Source organism: Rattus norvegicus, chromosome 4 (assembly GCF_021556685.1).
Source record: "Rattus norvegicus strain SHRSP/BbbUtx chromosome 4, alternate assembly SHRSP_T2T, whole genome shotgun sequence".
Taxonomy (NCBI): domain Eukaryota; kingdom Metazoa; phylum Chordata; class Mammalia; order Rodentia; family Muridae; genus Rattus; species Rattus norvegicus.
In genome coordinates, this window is record NC_141537.1 from 60,874,210 (window position 1) to 60,891,968 (window position 17,759).

Here is a 17,759-nt window from a genome sequence, read left to right on the forward strand (position 1 = left end):
TTGAATTTTTAGGCAGTTTTACTTAGTGAAGCTGTTTAGAACAGCTTTCAGAGTGTGGGAGAGACTTAAGGTCTGTCCACTGGATCAGCTAGTGTTGTATGCTACTTGGGAAATCAGAGGTAATGATAGAATTGTGCTGGTTTCCACCTTTGGCCTACAGTCTAACGTAGCAGCTAATTCCAGACCTTTATTTATTGTTTCTTTATAGACCATTTTGCTTTGCTTTGAAATTTTTTTTTACAGTTTTGTTAATGCACGGCTGGTATAGAGAAAAAGATATACATCTGCTAAGTACTGAGGGGAAAATAAAAATGGCAATGCCCTCTGGTTAAGTTTGGAACTCTGCGGGATCTTTTTTCTTCTTTCTTTTTTTTTTTTTTGGAGGGGAAAAAGTTTATTTGATTTATCACTGTTCATCATCAAAGGAAGTTAGGACAGGAACTCAAACAGGACAGGAACTTGGAAGCAGGAGCTGATGCAGACCCAATGAAAGAGTGAGTCTTTCATGGCCTTCTCATCCCGGTTTTCTCATCCTGCTTTCTTATAGAATCTGGGACCACAAGTTCAGTGATGGCATAACCCACAATGAACTGGGCCATTTCTCATCAGTCTCTAATTTTACAAATGCCCTTTGGCTGGATCTTATGGAGGCATTTTCTCAATTTAGGCTTCCTCCTCTCAGATGACTATAGGTCATATTAAGTTAACACAAAACTAGCTAGACAAGAGACGTGTTGATATGATGTAGAGAGAAATGAAAAGGGCCTTGGGGGGCTTTCATCTGTCTGTGCTCCAGGTCACACCAGCCTCTGTTTGCAGATTATAAATTGGTGTGGGACAATCTCTGTTCTCACCACTGAATCTCCCTCAGTTCCTCTTTCGTATTTATCAGTGTTAATACTGAATGCAAAAATCACCAAAGTGCTGCTTGGCCTAGTAGAAACTTCTGTTCTTTTCCCACACTCAGACAGCTGGACTGTCTTCTCCATGTATTACAGCTGTACTTCTCTCTCCACTACAGTATGATTGATTTGTAAGTAATCCATTAACTGTAGTATCAGTCTTTAAAAAGTAGTAATTGTTTTAACCTTTCAATATTTAAAACATGAAATTGTGGACTGACTGGTCAACCCTGGAGAATAAATTGATTAAGTGATTCTCCTAAAGGAATAAATCTGTCTTGTTCAGAGAAAACTGATTGAAACTCAGGCCTCAGGTCTCTTAGTTTTGTGCAGGATCTTTCTGATTGAGTTTTTCAAAGCCATGCTTAATCTTTTTTTTTTTTTTTTGTATTTCATAACACTTTATTAAGAAGGAACTGATGTCAGCAATGCTATGTGAATAATGACAAAGATCAAGGGAAACACATCAGAGATCATGTACACAGTAATATACATTGTATATACATTGTATAATATATAATATAGATTGTCCTTTATATAATCAATATATAATAGTTAAGGAAACTTTAATCCTTATTAAGCAAGCATTTTTGCATGTATTGCCTTCTCTTTATCTTTCTGTGCCTTTATCATTTGTTTAGCTTTAGACAATTCTGCCTGGACAGCTTTATCTCCTGGGCTCTCTCCTACGCCTTCTTAAGAGCAGCCAATATTCTTTTAAGTTCATATCCTTTTAAGCCTTGCCGTCCTTGTGCTTTTCCATGTAGTGCCTAAGTATTTCAAGGGTCCATTTCAAGAGCCTCCAAGCAACTGTCAGTTGCTCCTTGCTAATTTGACATCTTCAATTTACAAGCACCAATACTCAGCACACAACTTAAGGCTATGGGTTGCAATCTGGATAGATCTGCTTTCTCAATAACAGCCTTTGAACTATCCACGCACCTTAAAACCTTTGCATATTTTTTAATAGTCATCTCGCAGTTCTGAGACTTGAAAAAAGTATTTCCAATCTTTAATTTAATGAACATTAATTTAGTAAAATTTTATCTACATCTTTTAAGTCTACTTCTGCATCCTCGGGGAAATCTGGATGACTGTCACCAGGGCCACTTTGGGGAATATTCCCCAGTCATTCCCCTTCTTTTGATTCTCCACGTTCTGCAATAAAATAGTTTGGCAGGTTTTTCACCATTCACTTCTATATTTTCAAGCATCCTTGCCACACCTAGCCCTTTTATTACTTGACCAAATACCACATGTTTCCTATCCACATGAGGAGTTGGACCTGTTGTGATAAAGAACTGATAACCATTTGTATTGGGGCCTGCATGTGCCATGCTCAGCAAACCCTCCCGGTCATGCTTTTAAAGTTCTCGTCTTCAAAGTTTTCACCATAAATACTCTCTTCACCTGTCCCATTCTGTTTTGAGAAGTCTCCACCCTGAATCATAAATTTCTTAATAATTCGGTGGAAAGGACATCCTTTAAAATGAAGAGGTTTTCCAGTTGTGAATCCAGTGCCCTTTTCTCCTGTACACAATGCAGAAAAAATTTCTGCAGTTTTAGGAACAATATCTGCAAACAATTCTAAAACAATTCGTCCAACCCACTCCCCACATCAAAGAAGACTGGCAGGGTTTTGGAATTGGAGGGCGTGGCTGCTGGGGATAGGTGCCTCGTGCGCGGGAGGGGCTCTATTATCGCCATGCTTATTGTTGATGGCATCCTAGGGGTTGTTCTCCTGGGAGCAAAGAACTCTAAAAGATGTTAGGCTGATTCTGGTTGTTTAAGAACAGAACATGAGGGTGATATTATCAAGGAACAATTTATCTTTTTGATCAAAAATTACTAATACTTTACCAGAAAAGTACTGAAGTTTTCAAAAATTACTTGTATAGATTGAAAATAGAATAGCTCAGCGATATTCTGGCTGTGGCACACAGAGTTGTATGTGACATTTGTTTGTCTGTGATAAAATTGGCTGTTCCTTGGAAATTAGCTAGTATTATATAACTAATATTGGGCTTTTAACTGATCACATGGTGTAAAAGAATGGTAAAAAAGAGGAAGACACCAGGACTTGGTCCTAAGTCATCTCATCACTGACAGCCTGTGCTGCACTGCTGAGCATGCGGCATCTGTCTCAGCCTCCAGTGTACAGTTTATTTTGTGTAAATGAAGTGGTGAGTTAGAACTTACTAACATGTGCCTTTGACACTCCAAAAACCATTTGTGATACCACGATGCTTTAGGGCTCAATACTTCATGTTTTAAAATTCAGAAGAATGTAGGAAAGAAAAGGATATTTTAAAAATTATTTTTCCATTTTGACTTTTAACATTAAAAAATGAAATTCAAAGAATCATATTTCTGGTGAACATATGGCAGCTTAGCTATCAGACTTTTCATGTTGTTGCTTTGCCTAGAGAATTCCAACAGAAAGGGTTTTTAAACCATATGTAAATCACACATCCAGAAAAATTGGGAGCCAGAGAAAGTTCACAATTTATTGTAAGTTTAATCAAAAACAACAGAAAACTGGTTCATGTGCTAAAGCCCACACAGTGCAATGAAGAGAGCTTGAGATACAAGGTAACCCTGCAGTAATACAGCAAACTCCTCAATGCAAGAACAGAGCAGCCACAGGGAGAGAGGTTAGCTTATAGCAGTGTCAGGAAGCACACGGTGTTTCCTAAAAGGGAAACACTTTGACTGGGGTGGGGTAGGGGGAGGGAATACTGGTTCCTTTGCAGTAGTAGCTAGTGAGCTAGAAGGATTCAAATTATGAGAACCAGGCAGTGAGATAGTGGGTAAAGGAACGTATTGCCAAGTTTAATCTCTAGCATGGACAAGATGAAAGGAAAGAACTGACTCCTGCAAGTTATCTGACATCCATACGGACACTGGCACATGTGTGCACACACAGGTATATAAACAGACTTATACAGAGACCTTGAGATAAACGACCTCTAAACCAGATGCATTCTAGGGTCCTTAAGCCCTATTGTCCCTCTTCAATAGGAACTCTCTGAAAGCTGTTGGGTCCGAGGGAAACCAACTTACTTAAATGTGTAAAAATTATATACAGTTACAAGCACTGGATCTTTAGAGAAGCACTTTAAAGAAAATAATGGAGGGATTGGAGAGATGGCTCAGTAGTTAAGAGCACCGACTGCTCTTCCAGAGGTCCTGAGATCAAGTCCCAGCAACCACATGGTGGTTCACAACCATCTATGATATCTGTTGATGTCTTCTGGTGTGTCTGAAGACAGTAACAGTGCACTCACATACGTAAAATAAATAAATCTAACAAAGAAAATAATGGAGAAAAGATACTTTCTTTTGGACAAAAGTAGTAGGTGAGAGTTATATTTCAACAATCTAACAGTTGTAACAACATAATGAAGCCTGAAACTGAATATAACTACATACAAAGTATATGTTGAAAAATGCACATGTGATAACCAAATGATAAGAGCAGGTGAAAGAAACCACATACAAATCAGAAATGAGGGCTGACAAGGTGGCTCCGGGATGTAAAAGCACTCGTGACTCAAGCTTAGTGACCTAAGTTCAATCCCTGGGCCCCTGGGAAAGGTGAAAGCCAGAAACTACTCTACAGAGTTCTCACCCAACTGCTGTGCACACATACCTTCACCTCACAGTGTAAAAACAGGAATAAAAAATCAAAGAAGAATATATCATTTTCAGAAATGGAGACTGATCTATTAGCATAAATGAGAATAGGGATTATAGTAGCATAAAACAGACATAAAGTGTACAGGGAAGACTGTAAATGACAGTCAGCCAGCTTCTCTTAAAATATTAGTAACACTAAACTTAAAACCACTATTTTTAGCTAGTAGACAAAATTATGAAGCCACTAAGAATTAAAATGAGACTGGTATCCATCTACTTTCTGTGCTCTTTTGGCTTTCCATAACTATGGTGAAATAACTGAAGCCTTTAACTTAGGAAGAGAAAAAGACTAATTTTGGCTCCTGGTGGTGATGTTGTAGTCTAGGTGGCATCATTGCTCTGGGATTCTGGTAAGAGCAGCACATTATGACAGAACCATGTGGCAGAGCCACACTGCTAACATGAACTGATGCACAGAAGAGAAAGAAAGGGCAGACTAGAGTCTCAGTCTTCTTTGTGCTCACAATCCTAATGGTCTAATGACCTTCCAAAGACCACAGCAACTGTCAGTAAAGCCAGACTATTAGCCTGTAGACCTTTGGGAGGCACTGCCCATATAAATATAGCAAATGCCAAGAAACAAAAGAGCAACATTTAAAAACATATTCAAGAAAAAATAATATGAGCCAAGTGTTAAAGTTCTTACTGAACTGCCCTTTAAACAAACTAAACACTTTAAGAAATTATGGAATGTGAGCTAGCCAGGAAGTAACAGGAAGAGTCCTGTGAAGATCCATCTTGACTTCTTTCTGTACCAAAGTGGGTAGTTGACAGAGCAAATAGATAAAGATGCTGTTGCAAGAGAACACATTAGCAGTGATGCTGAAAACAAGTGTTCTTCCTATAGGAAGTCACCAGTTTGTGCAAGCTTTTTTGAAGGTAGACAGCAGCAAGATCACATCCAGCCACTAAAATCAGGGACTAGAAGTCTATATACCTTGAGCCAATAGAACGCTATGGGTTAGGGACTAAATAGCAGGGCATCCTCTAGTCTGATGAGGTAGCACTCAGCTGTGATAATTCATGAAAAATTAGAAAATGGGTAGAATATAGAAGAAGAAAATTGGGACTCTCCACTGCCTATTGGTTTTAGAAAATATCAACCCGATAGAGTAGATAAGTAGTTTTCAATTAGGGTTTTAATTAAATACAATTACAATACAATTAGGGTTTGTTTATAGAGTGTGTGTGTTGGGGGGAAAGTGGGTGTTCATTTTGTAGCCCTAGCTGGTTAGAAGATTACAATGTGGACGAGACTAGCCTCAAACTCAAAAAAGATTTGCCTTGGCTTCCTGAATGCTGAGATCAAAGGTATATGTCACTACACGCACTAGTTGTTCAAATTTGATTTATAAATTTTTATGAAAATACCATCCATAATTTATCATTTTTTAAACTATTTCTCAAAGATCAAAAAGTACAAAATAGCACAGTTAAAATATGTGTTCCCCTTGCAGGGGATCCAAGTTCCTAGGCTCTGTGTCCAGTAAACTACAACTACCTATAACACCAGCTCCGGGAGCCAGACCTTCTTTTGAGATTCAAGGACACTTTTTATACATGTATACATGCCCATGCATAGACACAGGCACACACATTTAAAGTTAAATGCTAAAAAATATAGATGAAAGACTAAATAAAGATATAAAATAAAGAACTAATTGTTAAACTGGGTAAACAGCATCAAGATGCCTAGAGTGATGAAAATTCATTGATAATTAACTAATAAAAAGTAATATGTATCAGTACAGGAATACATAGTGTATAAATAAAAGTTATTCCTGTTCCATATTCTGTGTGCTGGCAGTGTGGGGAAGAGTCTCCATGCTAGTACTGTGCCCCTCTCGGTTTTTGTGAATTAGCAAAACCAAGGTGCTTATACTGTAGCCCTGATGACAGTTAAGAATGTCACACCAAAAACTCAAAAGGAAAGAGCAGTACCAGGCCAGCCAGGCTATATAGAGAGACCTTGTCTCAAATAGACACACACACACACACACACACACACACACACACACACACACACACACACACAGAGAGAGAGAGAGAGAGAGAGAGAGAGAGAGAGAGAGAACACATGCTAGACTCTTTGTAGTTTTTCTTTTAAATTGGTCTTTATAACTATTAAAATAGCTTTGTGTTAAAAATTAAAAAGTAATTATATGATAAAAGCAGTTCGGTGGAAGAAGAGCATCAAACTTGTAACAACAGTGTTGTGCTTCAGTGAAAACACATATGTTTTCTGAACACAATATATTCTTCAAGCATAAGTGCCACATAGCTTTGATAGCTGAACTTGAGCTTGACTTTGAGATGGGATTTGATTGTTAATATCTTGTAACAAACATCTTTTCCCCTGTGTTATTTTGTAGAAGGCTGCAATTTTTATTTGAAGGAGTGTAAGAAATCAAGGTTGTTTTGAATCACGTTTAAGTCAAGGAAAATTAAACTTATAAAAATATGCAGAATTCTTCACACTATGGAAATCAGTCTGGAGATATGTTTGCAAATGGTTTTTGTTTTTGCTTTTGCTTTGTTTTGTTTCAGACAGGGTTTCCCTGTCTTAGCTGTCCTGGAACTCACTCTGTAGACTGTGCTGGCCTCAGACTCAGAGATCTGGCTGCCTCCTGAGGATCTGGGATTAAAGGGGTGTGCCCCCCACTATCTGCTCCTTGTATTATTTTACAACATAGTTTGAAGAGTTCTGTTAAATACGTGTAGAAGTTAATTTAGCTGCATCACTCTAATTTGCATGTTGGGTATCTGCTCTCATTAAACAGTGACAGCATCTCAAATTATGATGCTTTCCTAGTACTGAAAGGTCAGAGTTTTTCTGAGGAGGATTAAGAGGAGCATATGACCATGAAATATCCATAGAGTTATGATCAGTATGTACTTGTAGTGAGAACCAGTATATTATGATCATTGTGACTTTGGTAAAAATGTTTATATCATAGCATCAAGAAAACAAAGTTCCTTAACTTAGTGTATTTTAGTTAGGATGAATGAAAATTCAAAAGGTATTTTAAAAACTATACTGAATTTCTATATGTGTGTATAATAATTAAGACATATTTAGTCTCATTAAGAGCAAAGTTCAGGGTTTCTTTGAGAATGTGAAAGCATACTCACTAACCTCATTTTGGTACCTGGGACAGGAACAAAAGAAAACCGTTCAATCTGTTGCTTTGTTCTTATAGATGTGTATGGACTCAGAAAAGCATATGATCTATACCTTTGGTGGTAGGATTTTGACATGTAATGGCAGTGTAGATGACAGCAGAGCCAGTGAACCACAATTCAGTGGGCTGTTTGCATTCAACTGCCAGTGTCAAACCTGGAAACTTCTTCGAGAGGACTCCTGTAACGCAGGCCCTGAGGACATCCAGTCTCGGATTGGACACTGCATGCTGTTCCACTCGGTAGGACTGTTCTGTGCATTGTTATTTTGTCTTGTGTATCTATAGGAAAGCAAAGCTTTTTCTAGAAATAAATGATGAGTACAGCAGTGGCAGGAAGAAGAGAACATTAGCTGTGAGCTGTCCTGTAGTCGTTCCCATCAGCTTAGAAACCCCTAGATGATTACTACCTGAAGATAGAGCCCGATGCTGTCACTAGTGACCGCACCGCTTGCCTAGCTAATGCATAGTTAGCTTTCCTTTTAGGACTTGATAATTTACAAACTTTTCTTAGCAACTAGAAAGATAGTTTTAGGTTATTTTTTAATTTTAGATTGATTTTATAGAATTAAAACGAGTTTATTGGCAAAATCTACAAGAAGAGTTTCCTTTCACTTTTTGAATCATATACTGAAGTCCTCCTTTTGATGAACAGAGCCCTAGAGCATATGGTCTTGAGCATGCCTGTTTAAAGTATTCATTCTAGGAAGTACAAAAAGGATGTAAGGGTAAATTCCCATGTACAGTTGTCTGTTTGGTCAGTAAACAATCTGTATGTTTTTAATATTGTTTTCCTACCTTAATTTCATTCTCTGTCATCTTTTAGAGCTTATTTCATTTTATTGTGTTGGGAATATTTTCAGGAAGACTTCAGCTAGGATGTCCTGATTTTGCAGGCCCTTCATGTCTGTGGACTATGCATCCACAGATTCAAACAACTATAGATAGATAAATATTTTTAAAAATTTTTGTCTCCACTGAACATGTACAGACTTTTAAAAAACTTTATTAAAAAACTGCTCTTGTTTATAGTTTATAGTTTATAGCCTATAGTTTATAGTTCATACTAGGTATTAAAACTAATGTAGAGATGGTTTAAAGTACCTAAGAGGATATGTATATGTTATATGCAAATCCTAAAGGACTTTGGGACCATCAGGATGAGGACCTGTGCTGATACTGTGTGACAACTGCACGTACAAATAACACTGTTCTGTGTGACAGACCGATACAACCTTGAACATGGTGTTTACCATCACCATACCCACTGACAACAGAGCAGTGTTATTGATAATGCCCCGTCTGCATTTGTGCTGTTCTGACTCCCTGAGTGATGTCTTTTCAGAATTGGTTTGTTGAGGTCAGGATCCCATTACATCTGTGTACTGCACTCCTCTCCATCCATATCAGTACCTCGGCTCTTCTTTTCCCCACATGCATGCTACTTACTTCTGCTTTAAAAAAATCAGAATCATTTATAGTCTACTATGTTCCCCATCCTCGTTTGACTGTTGTATTGTCATTCGGTCTTTTAATGTATTTCTCTATCATACTTTCTGTAAGCTAGTATTTCTATCTGGAGGCTTGGTCTGTATTCACTATCCTTTCGGGGGAAGCCACGAGCAAACACCAGCACTTCACTAATACTCTGATCATAGGATATCAATAGGCATTTAATGTCTGGTTGTAGTGCTTTTTATGTGTATAGTGAGTTTAGGAGCTATTAGTTTGATCAGTTATGAAATTTCCCATAACATTTTACCTATTGCTTTCAGCAATAGTCATCGATAGTCATTGTGTAGAGTTCATTAGATATCACACAATGGTGATTTTCACATGTTCTTGTTTCTTCTACATTTATTACTTGTAATTCTACTTTAGAATTAAAGAACAGCAAAGCATCATCCTTGTGTCATGAATTGTTTAGTTACTCTAAAATGAAACCATATGATTCTTGGGCCAGGCCTCAAGATGCACACCTGTGATCCCAGCAAGTTGGAGACTTTAAAGACATGCAGACCATGAACCTGGGCTATACACAGCAAGTTCAAAGCTATTCTGGAACATACAGACAATCCCCATCTTAAAAAAATCTAAGTGAATGTTGGGCATGGTAGTACACGCCTTTAATATGAGCAGAGGCAGTGGAACTCTGTCAGTTCCAGGCCACTCTGGCCTACATAGTGAGTTGTAGGTCAGCCAGGGCTATGTAGTAAAACCATCTCAAACAAGTAAATCTAAGTGAATGGATGAATGTCTGATTACTTGTCGATTTGCATGTTAATGGATTCAGGTTTCAACATTAGCCAGTGAATCATATAAAATATTGTAATCATGAGCTCATGAATTTTTATATACATATTTAAAAGTAAATACTGTCTTTATCAGTTTTTTTTTTTTGTTTCGTTTTATTTTTTAAATCTGTCTTTGGCCATAAGGAACTTTTTCTTTACCCTTATGTGCACACTTAATTTCTTTTGGCAAAACAAAGGGCAAATCATGAGTTCTTGCTAATAAACCTAATGCAAGTTAATTCTTTTCTTCACCTAGTGACTTTGACTTTTGTGCTTGTGTATCTTTGAAGATTGAGGTCTTAGTTCATGGCTGTTACAGTATGTTTCATCAGTGATTTGTTGTCAAAGCTGACAGCAAATTCACTGTGCTTTCTGGTGAATTTTAATTTAGGACTTAGACCATAAAAGTATATTATCGAAAAACTGAATATAAAATCAGTACAATATTTCTGATATGGTTAGAATTCTATGTATAAAGTCGTAGCTTTATATACAGATAGATTTTTTTATTTTTGTTTCTGTTTTTAGTTTAATATTCTAATAAAATATATATGGTTATAAATTAAAACTATAACTCAGGGTACTTTTAGAGAACTCTGGTTTATTTCAGAAGTGAAGTTAGATTTCTTCCTTATGAGTAGCTGTCCTTTATTATGTTTTGACTTACACAAACACACTTCTTGCTTGCTGGCTCACTCTTATTTCTGCTCTCATAGTTATACAAAAGGCAGAGTCTTAGTCAGGGTTTGACTGCTGTGAACAGACACCATGATCAATGCAAGTTTTGTAAAGGACAACATTTAATTGGGACTGGCGTACAGATTCTGAGGTTCAGCCCATTGTCATCTAGGTGGGAGCATGGCAGCATCCAGGCAGGCACGGTGCAGGAGGCGCTGAGTTCTACATCTTCCTCTGAAGGAAGCCAGGAACAGACTGTGCATACTCAGGCAGCTAGGAGGAGGGTCTCCAAGCCCACCCCACAGTGACACACTTCCTCCAGCAAGGCCACACCCTCTAATAGTGCCACTCCTTGGGCCAAGCATATGCAAACCATCACAGGCAGCAATCTGGCTATTCAGTTTTAGTGGGATACCTTAGCAGTGGTAGTGTGGAGAGACCTGCCTCGTCCCTCTTCATTTGAGCAAAGTAGTGATATGTGGGATCACTCGAGACTGCTCTCGTAGGGATGTAAAGTGTGAAGGCTCATTCTCAGTGCTTTATTGGAAATGACAACTCCCTTTTCTCCTTTTTTTTTTTCTTTTTAGAAAAACCGTTGTTTATACGTGTTTGGTGGCCAGAGATCTAAGACCTATTTGAATGATTTTTTTAGTTATGATGTGGACTCTGATCATGTAGACATAATTTCAGATGGCACCAAGAAAGACTCTGGAATGGGTAAGAATATTTCCTGTGTTGTAACTGCTTTTTATAGGAAATTAATGTCCATTTTCTTCTCTTTGTAACCTTCTCTAATTGAAATAATTCTAAATTAAAGGAATAAAACTGTCTAATTCCACTGTTCAAAATCACATGATTTACTATTATTTTAAGGAAACTATAGTGTGTGAATTTCTGAAGTAAACGTGTATGTCTGTGCTTTGGGGAATGGACTTTGTGAAAAAGCAGCATCTGAAGAAATATTCTGACTTTGGCGACACCACCAACTTGAGTTCACTGTAGTAAACTGTAGGTAAGGCATGAGCACAGCAGAGTGGTCTCTAGGGTAGCCTCCTGCAGTCGTTCATACCTTGAAGATGTTCGAGCTTATCATCTAAGTAGGACCTCCTACTAAAAAGGTGGTTATTTACTAACCAGATTCTGTACATTGTCCTGGCATGGCTAGTAGTAATTCATCGTACACACTACTTTTTAAAGTCTCATTTTGATAATTAACAGTTAACCAACACAGTAATTGCTTTACCTATGAATTCTTTATCCAGAAGGGTAGATTTGATTAAGGCCCAGTTTGGCACTGGAGATAGAATTAAAACCAGCTTGTTTTTCTTTTCTTCTTTTAATATAATTTTTTAAATTTTATTTAATCTCTTTTTACAGTCCAGATTTTATCCCCATCTCAGTCTACCCTCTGACTATTCCACATCCCATAACTCCTACCCCCTTCTCATTAGGATGTCCCTATGCTCCCACCCCCACCTCACCAGTTCTCCCCACTCCCTGGGGCCTCCAGTTTCTTGAGGGTCAGGTGCATCTTCTTTGACTGAGTCTAGACCCAGCAGTCCTCAGCTGTATATGGGTTGGGGCCCTCTTATCAGCTGGTGTAATGTTCCCTAGGTGGTGGCCCAGTGTCTGAGATATCTTGGGAATTCAGGTTAATTGAGACTGCTGGTCCTCCTACAGGGTCACCCTCCTCCTCAGCTTCCTCCAGCTCCTTTTTAATTGAACCACAGCAATCAGCATCTTCTGTCCATTGGTTGGATATAAATATCAGCATCTAACTCAGCTGCTTGTTGGGTCTTTTGAAGGGCAGTCACAATGCTTATTGTGAGCACTCCATAGCCTCAGTAATAGTGTCAGGCCTTGGGGCCTCCCCTTGAGCTGGATTTCTCTTTGGGCCTGTGGCTGGACCTCTTTTTCCTTAGGCTCTTCTCCACTTTTGTTCTTGCAGTTCTTTCGGACAGGAAGAATTATGGGTCACAGTTTTGACTGTGGGATGGCAACCCCATCCCCCTGTCTTTCTACTGGAGGTGGGCTCTACAAGTTCCCTCTCCCCACTGTAGGACGTTTCATCTAAGGTCCCTTTGAGTGTTGAGAGTCTCTGGTACATTCTGGAGGGTCGCCCTACCTCCTACCTCCTGAGGTTGCCTGTTTCCATTCTTTCTGCTGGCCCTCAGGATTCAGTCCTATTCCCCCACCTAATACCTGATCATGTTCTCCTCTTCCCCTCCCTGTCTCCTTTCCTACCCAGGTCCCTCCCTCACCCTCCAGTGATTGTTCTTCTCCCTCCCAAGTGGGATTGAGGCATTCCTCACTTGGGCTCTTTAGCTTGTCAACCTTCTTGAGTTCTGTGGATTGTATCCTAGGAATTCTGTACTTTTTAAAAGCTAATATCCACTTCTTAGTGAGTACAAACCATGCATGTCCTTTTCGGTCTGAGTTACCTCACTCAGGATGATAGTTTCTAGTTCCATCCATTTGCCTGCAAAACTCATGATGTCCTTATTTTTTTTTTTTTTCTTTTTTTCGGAGCTGGGGACCGAACCCAGGGCCTTGCACTTGCTAGGCAAGCGCTCTACCACTGAGCTAAATCCCCAACCCCCGATGTCCTTATTCTTAATAGCTAAAAGTATAACATTGTATAAATGAACCACATTTTCTGTATCCATTCTTCTGTTGTGGGACATCTGGGTTGTCTCCAACTTCTGGCTATCACAGACAAGGCTGCTATGAACATAGTGGAGCATGGTGGCATGGCACCTTTTGGCTATATGCCCAAGAGTGGTATGGCTGGATCTTCAGATAAATCTATTTCCAATTTTCTGAGAAATCTCCAGATTGATTTCCAGAGTGGTTGTACCAGTGTGCAATCCCACCAGTAATGGAGGAGTGTTCCTCTTTCTCCACATCCTTGCCAACATGAGCTGTCACCTGAGTTTTGATCTTAGCCATTCTGATTGGTGTAAGGTGGAATCTCAGGCCATTTTGATTTGCTTATCCCTGATCACTAAGGACTTTGAACATTTCTTTAAGTGCTTCTCAGCCCTTCAACATTCCTCTGCCTCTGTTTTTGATTGGGTTGTTTGTTTGTTTGTTTGTTTTTGGTTTTTTTTGGGGGGTTTTTTGTTTGGTTGGTTTTTTTTTTTTTTTTTTTTTTTTTTTGGTGATTAGCTGTGGGGGGGTCAGTGAAGATTTTTTTTTCCCAATCTGTAGGATGACAATTTGTCTTATTGACTATGTTCTTTGCCTTACAGAAGCTTTCCAGTTTCATGAGGTCCCGTTTATCAATTCTTGATCTTAGAGCATGAGCCATTGGAATTCTGTTTAAGAAATTTATCCTGTGCCAATGAGTTTGAGGTTCTTTCTCATTGTCTCTGTTAGATTCAGTGTATCTGGTTTTATGTTGAGCTCTTTGATCCATTTGGACTTGAGCTTTGTGCAAGGTGACAAATCTGGAAATACTTTCATTTTTCTACATAAAGATTGCCCGTTAGACCAGCACCATTTATTGAAGATACTTTCTTTTTTCCATTGTGTATTTTTGGCTTCTTTGTCAAAGATCAAGTGTCTGTAAGTGTGTGGTTTTATTTCTGGGTCTTAAATTCTGTTCTGTTGATCAATGTGTCAGTCTCTACCAATACATTTAGCTGACATATGTAAAAAGGATTCCCTTATCAACAGTGCTTTTACAGAATAAATCTTAAATACCTGTATTGGAGCTGAGAAGGTGACTCTGTCAGTAAAGTGCTGCTGCAGAAGCATGAGGCCCCGAGTTCAGCTCTCCAGCACCCATTTAAAAGCTAGGCAGGGGGTGTGTGTCTGTAAGGCCTGTGCTAGGAGTGAAACAAGCAGGCCATGGGAGCCTGCTCTGCCAGTCTAGCTGAGCCGATGGGATGGTGTCTGTCTTGGAAAATAATAAGGTAGAGAACAATAGAAGAAAACACCCAGTGTTGACCTCTGGCCTCCACTGGCAGCGAGCATGCACACACACAAATACATATGTTGTTGGCATCATTTATGGGCACTATGTTAGAGTAACCCTTTTTTAATTAAAGTTGTTTACATAGAAGAGGAAAAAAGCTGGTCTAGTGAGATGGCTCAGTGAGTAAAGCCCTTGTGGTACACACCAGGTAACCTGAGTTCTATCCCTGGATCTCATGGTTTAAGGAGAACTGAGTCCTAGAAGTCACCCCCTGACCTCTTGCAGACATAATGTATGACAAGTAGCCTATTTACTCACACACAATTGCAATAAATAAAAATTTAAAAGAAGAAAATTTTTCTTTAAATAAAACAACACTGAAGAAAAACGTGGACTCATTTGGCTCTTAGGAACCATTCTCAGATCCTTCTGACTGGAGCTCAGGTTAGAGGTTTATTTGCTATTTTCTTTTCTTTGTGACCACCAGTAAGATGGACAGTCTTATAGCCTAGTCTCTGATTCAGTGACCAGGTCTACAGTCTTATATCCCTAGAGTTTTCCCAACAGTAAAGAACTGAGTAAATGGAAGAAGTGGAAAAAAACACTTGAAAATTTCCTCAGACCCAAAACACTTCAGATTACAAATGGCCTCTACAAAAAGAAGAGTTGAATTTTCAGAAGACCAAAAAGTCTTCTTGCCATTAAGGCAGATCATTGTGTATCATAGTGCATTTTTACATACTGTCAGAAAGAAGACCTCCTAAACTCTCCTAGAGCAAAGTGGGCTGCGCTCATGGAAACACGAGTAAGAAGACATAGAAACTCTCAGTGCCATTAGATGCTACAAGATAAAGAAAAGGAGCTTCTGAAATTTCTTAGAAAAGTTACTAAACTAGAGATATTTTTGTAGTCAAAATAGTGAAGAAAAAAGAAAAGAAGAAATATTTTTAGTCTACTAGGTAAATCCATGTTTGTCTTCTAGACCTACCCAGTTAGACAGCAGCTTAAACAGTTGCAAAATCATCTCTCTAAGAACAAGAAATCCAGAGTAGACCATCTGGGACTGATACAGTGACTCGGTGGTGTCTCCAAGGCCCCCAGGTTCACTCTTCTGCTGCACTGTTTTTAATAAAAGGCATTAGCTACCTGGAGACAAATTACTACAAACACAAACACTACACTACAAACATCATTCCTTTCCTTCAAAAGGAGGCGGGCAGGGAATGTGCTCCTTGTCCTGACAGCTCCCAGTGGGATTCTGCTTAGATTTCATTGGCTAGAGCTGTGAAACCAGGCTTCACTAGAGAGTCTAGGGAAGCATATGTTTAGAGGAAAGGGGTTTGGAAATAGCTGTTGTCTCAAGATAGGTAGAACTTTTATATACTATCTTTTTTTTTCTTTTCTTTTCTTTTTTTTTGGAGCTAGGGACTGAACCCAGGGCTTTGTGCTTGCTAGGCAAGCGCTCTACCACTGAGCTAAATCCCCAACCCCTATATACTATCTTTTTTAGGAAGATACTTTATATTTTAACAAAACAATAAAAGTGGCAAAAGAGAAACACAGAAGCTAAGAAAAAAAAGAAAATCGAAGGTAGGAAAACAAAGGGGATTTCTAAGATGTGACCCAGTGAGCACCAGTAGGGCACGGGGTTTTAGATCAAAGTAGGCTTTAAAGATGTATTTGAGCATTTGTAATAAAAATATTAATAGTCAGGTAGCATGTGACATAAAAGATTGGAGATAGGAACATGATAGAGAAAAGAAAATTTTTAAGAAAAAAAAGATCATTACAATTAATTTGTTTGGTCCTATAACAAGCAGTACTTTTTAAAAACAATAGAATACAAAAACTACAATCAGCTTAACAAAAAAATTGGAATTGAAATTTAGTGGGATGATAGTATACATGTAGTCAGCCTTTCCTGAGACAGAAAGTTGTTTGGCTATACCTGGGACAGCAGCCTCAGCTTATGATTCAGAAATACAAGTTTAGATGCTCATGCTGTCTTTCTGTCTACTAAAATCTCACTGTAGGAGGATATTGTGGAGGTGCGTGACTTAATTTATAATTACTTCTGACTTGTAAGAGTTATTCTAGATTTTTCTGGCATTCCTAGGGGACACGGGGACATGTGATTCAACTCTCCCTGTAAAAGCTTCAAGGATGGTAACTGGTAGAACCAGGTACATTGAAAGTTATGAGAGGATAGACTTCAGAAACACAAGTGGTTACGTTCATTCTCGCAGAGCGTTTGCAGACGAGCTACTACGTAGGATTTGATGGACAGTAATAACTTCATGTCTTTGGTGGTATCATTTCTTAGTTTTACTGTTAATTGAATACTAATGGCATGCTATTAATCGAATCCATCAGGGCCCCGTCTTCATGTCAGCCCCAGCAGCTGTTGTTATTTCAACCTTACTATATGCTAGATTATCTTTTATTGGTGGTAAGATTCTGATATGGTTAATCAATCATTGAAGCTAATTCAACTACATGGTGATAGAGCAGAGATTGAAGATTTCACTGTACTGAACCTCTTCCCAAAACTTAAAAAAAAAGAAAAGTCAAAGAGTAATAATAGTGGAAACAAAGCTACTTTAAAAATTTTTATTGTGGTAAATTTAATGGTTATAATTTGAAAACATTTAAATTAAGAATAATCATATAGTCATTTACAACATTATTATCTTTAATCAGTTATGACTACCAAATTGTGGCAGTTCTTTTAATATGTTTTTTGTTGTACCTACAAAGGTGAGCTCATGGTAGAGATTCTAAAGCAGTGGCAACAACAGAACTCAGAACGACACACGCAATCCCACTGTTCAGAGTAATCTTTAACATTTGATGCATCACCTCCTAATCTTTCAAAGGGTGTGTATAGTCAGTTTTGGTTTTGATATGTTAAATTTTACATAATTTTTTGTGATGATTTTTCATAGTTTTATTTCTGTGAACTTAAGTAACAGAAAGGCAAGTTGTCTCATTCACTAGTTACTGCTGTTGCCAACTCTTCCAAAATTAGCATTAATGTTTGCTGTGCATTGTTTAATTTAATTCGTTTACAGGGAATTAACCACACAAA

The 17,759-nt window shown here is 38.4% G+C and overlaps 1 protein-coding gene and 1 pseudogene across 5 annotated transcripts in view; one reads left to right on the plus strand and one right to left on the minus strand.

Annotated features, from left to right (window-relative positions):
* Mkln1 (muskelin 1) overlaps positions 1-17,759 on the plus strand; it is a 311,316-nt gene that overhangs the window by 258,742 nt on the left and 34,815 nt on the right. For all 5 annotated transcript variants that reach the window (NM_001429298.1, NM_001428642.1, NM_001428641.1 and 2 more), the window contains 2 exon segments: positions 7,802-8,023; positions 11,340-11,469. In NM_001429298.1, the coding sequence (NP_001416227.1) occupies positions 7,802-8,023; positions 11,340-11,469 (352 nt within the window).
* On the minus strand, positions 1,479-3,033 carry LOC148006255 (peptidyl-prolyl cis-trans isomerase D-like; annotated as a pseudogene).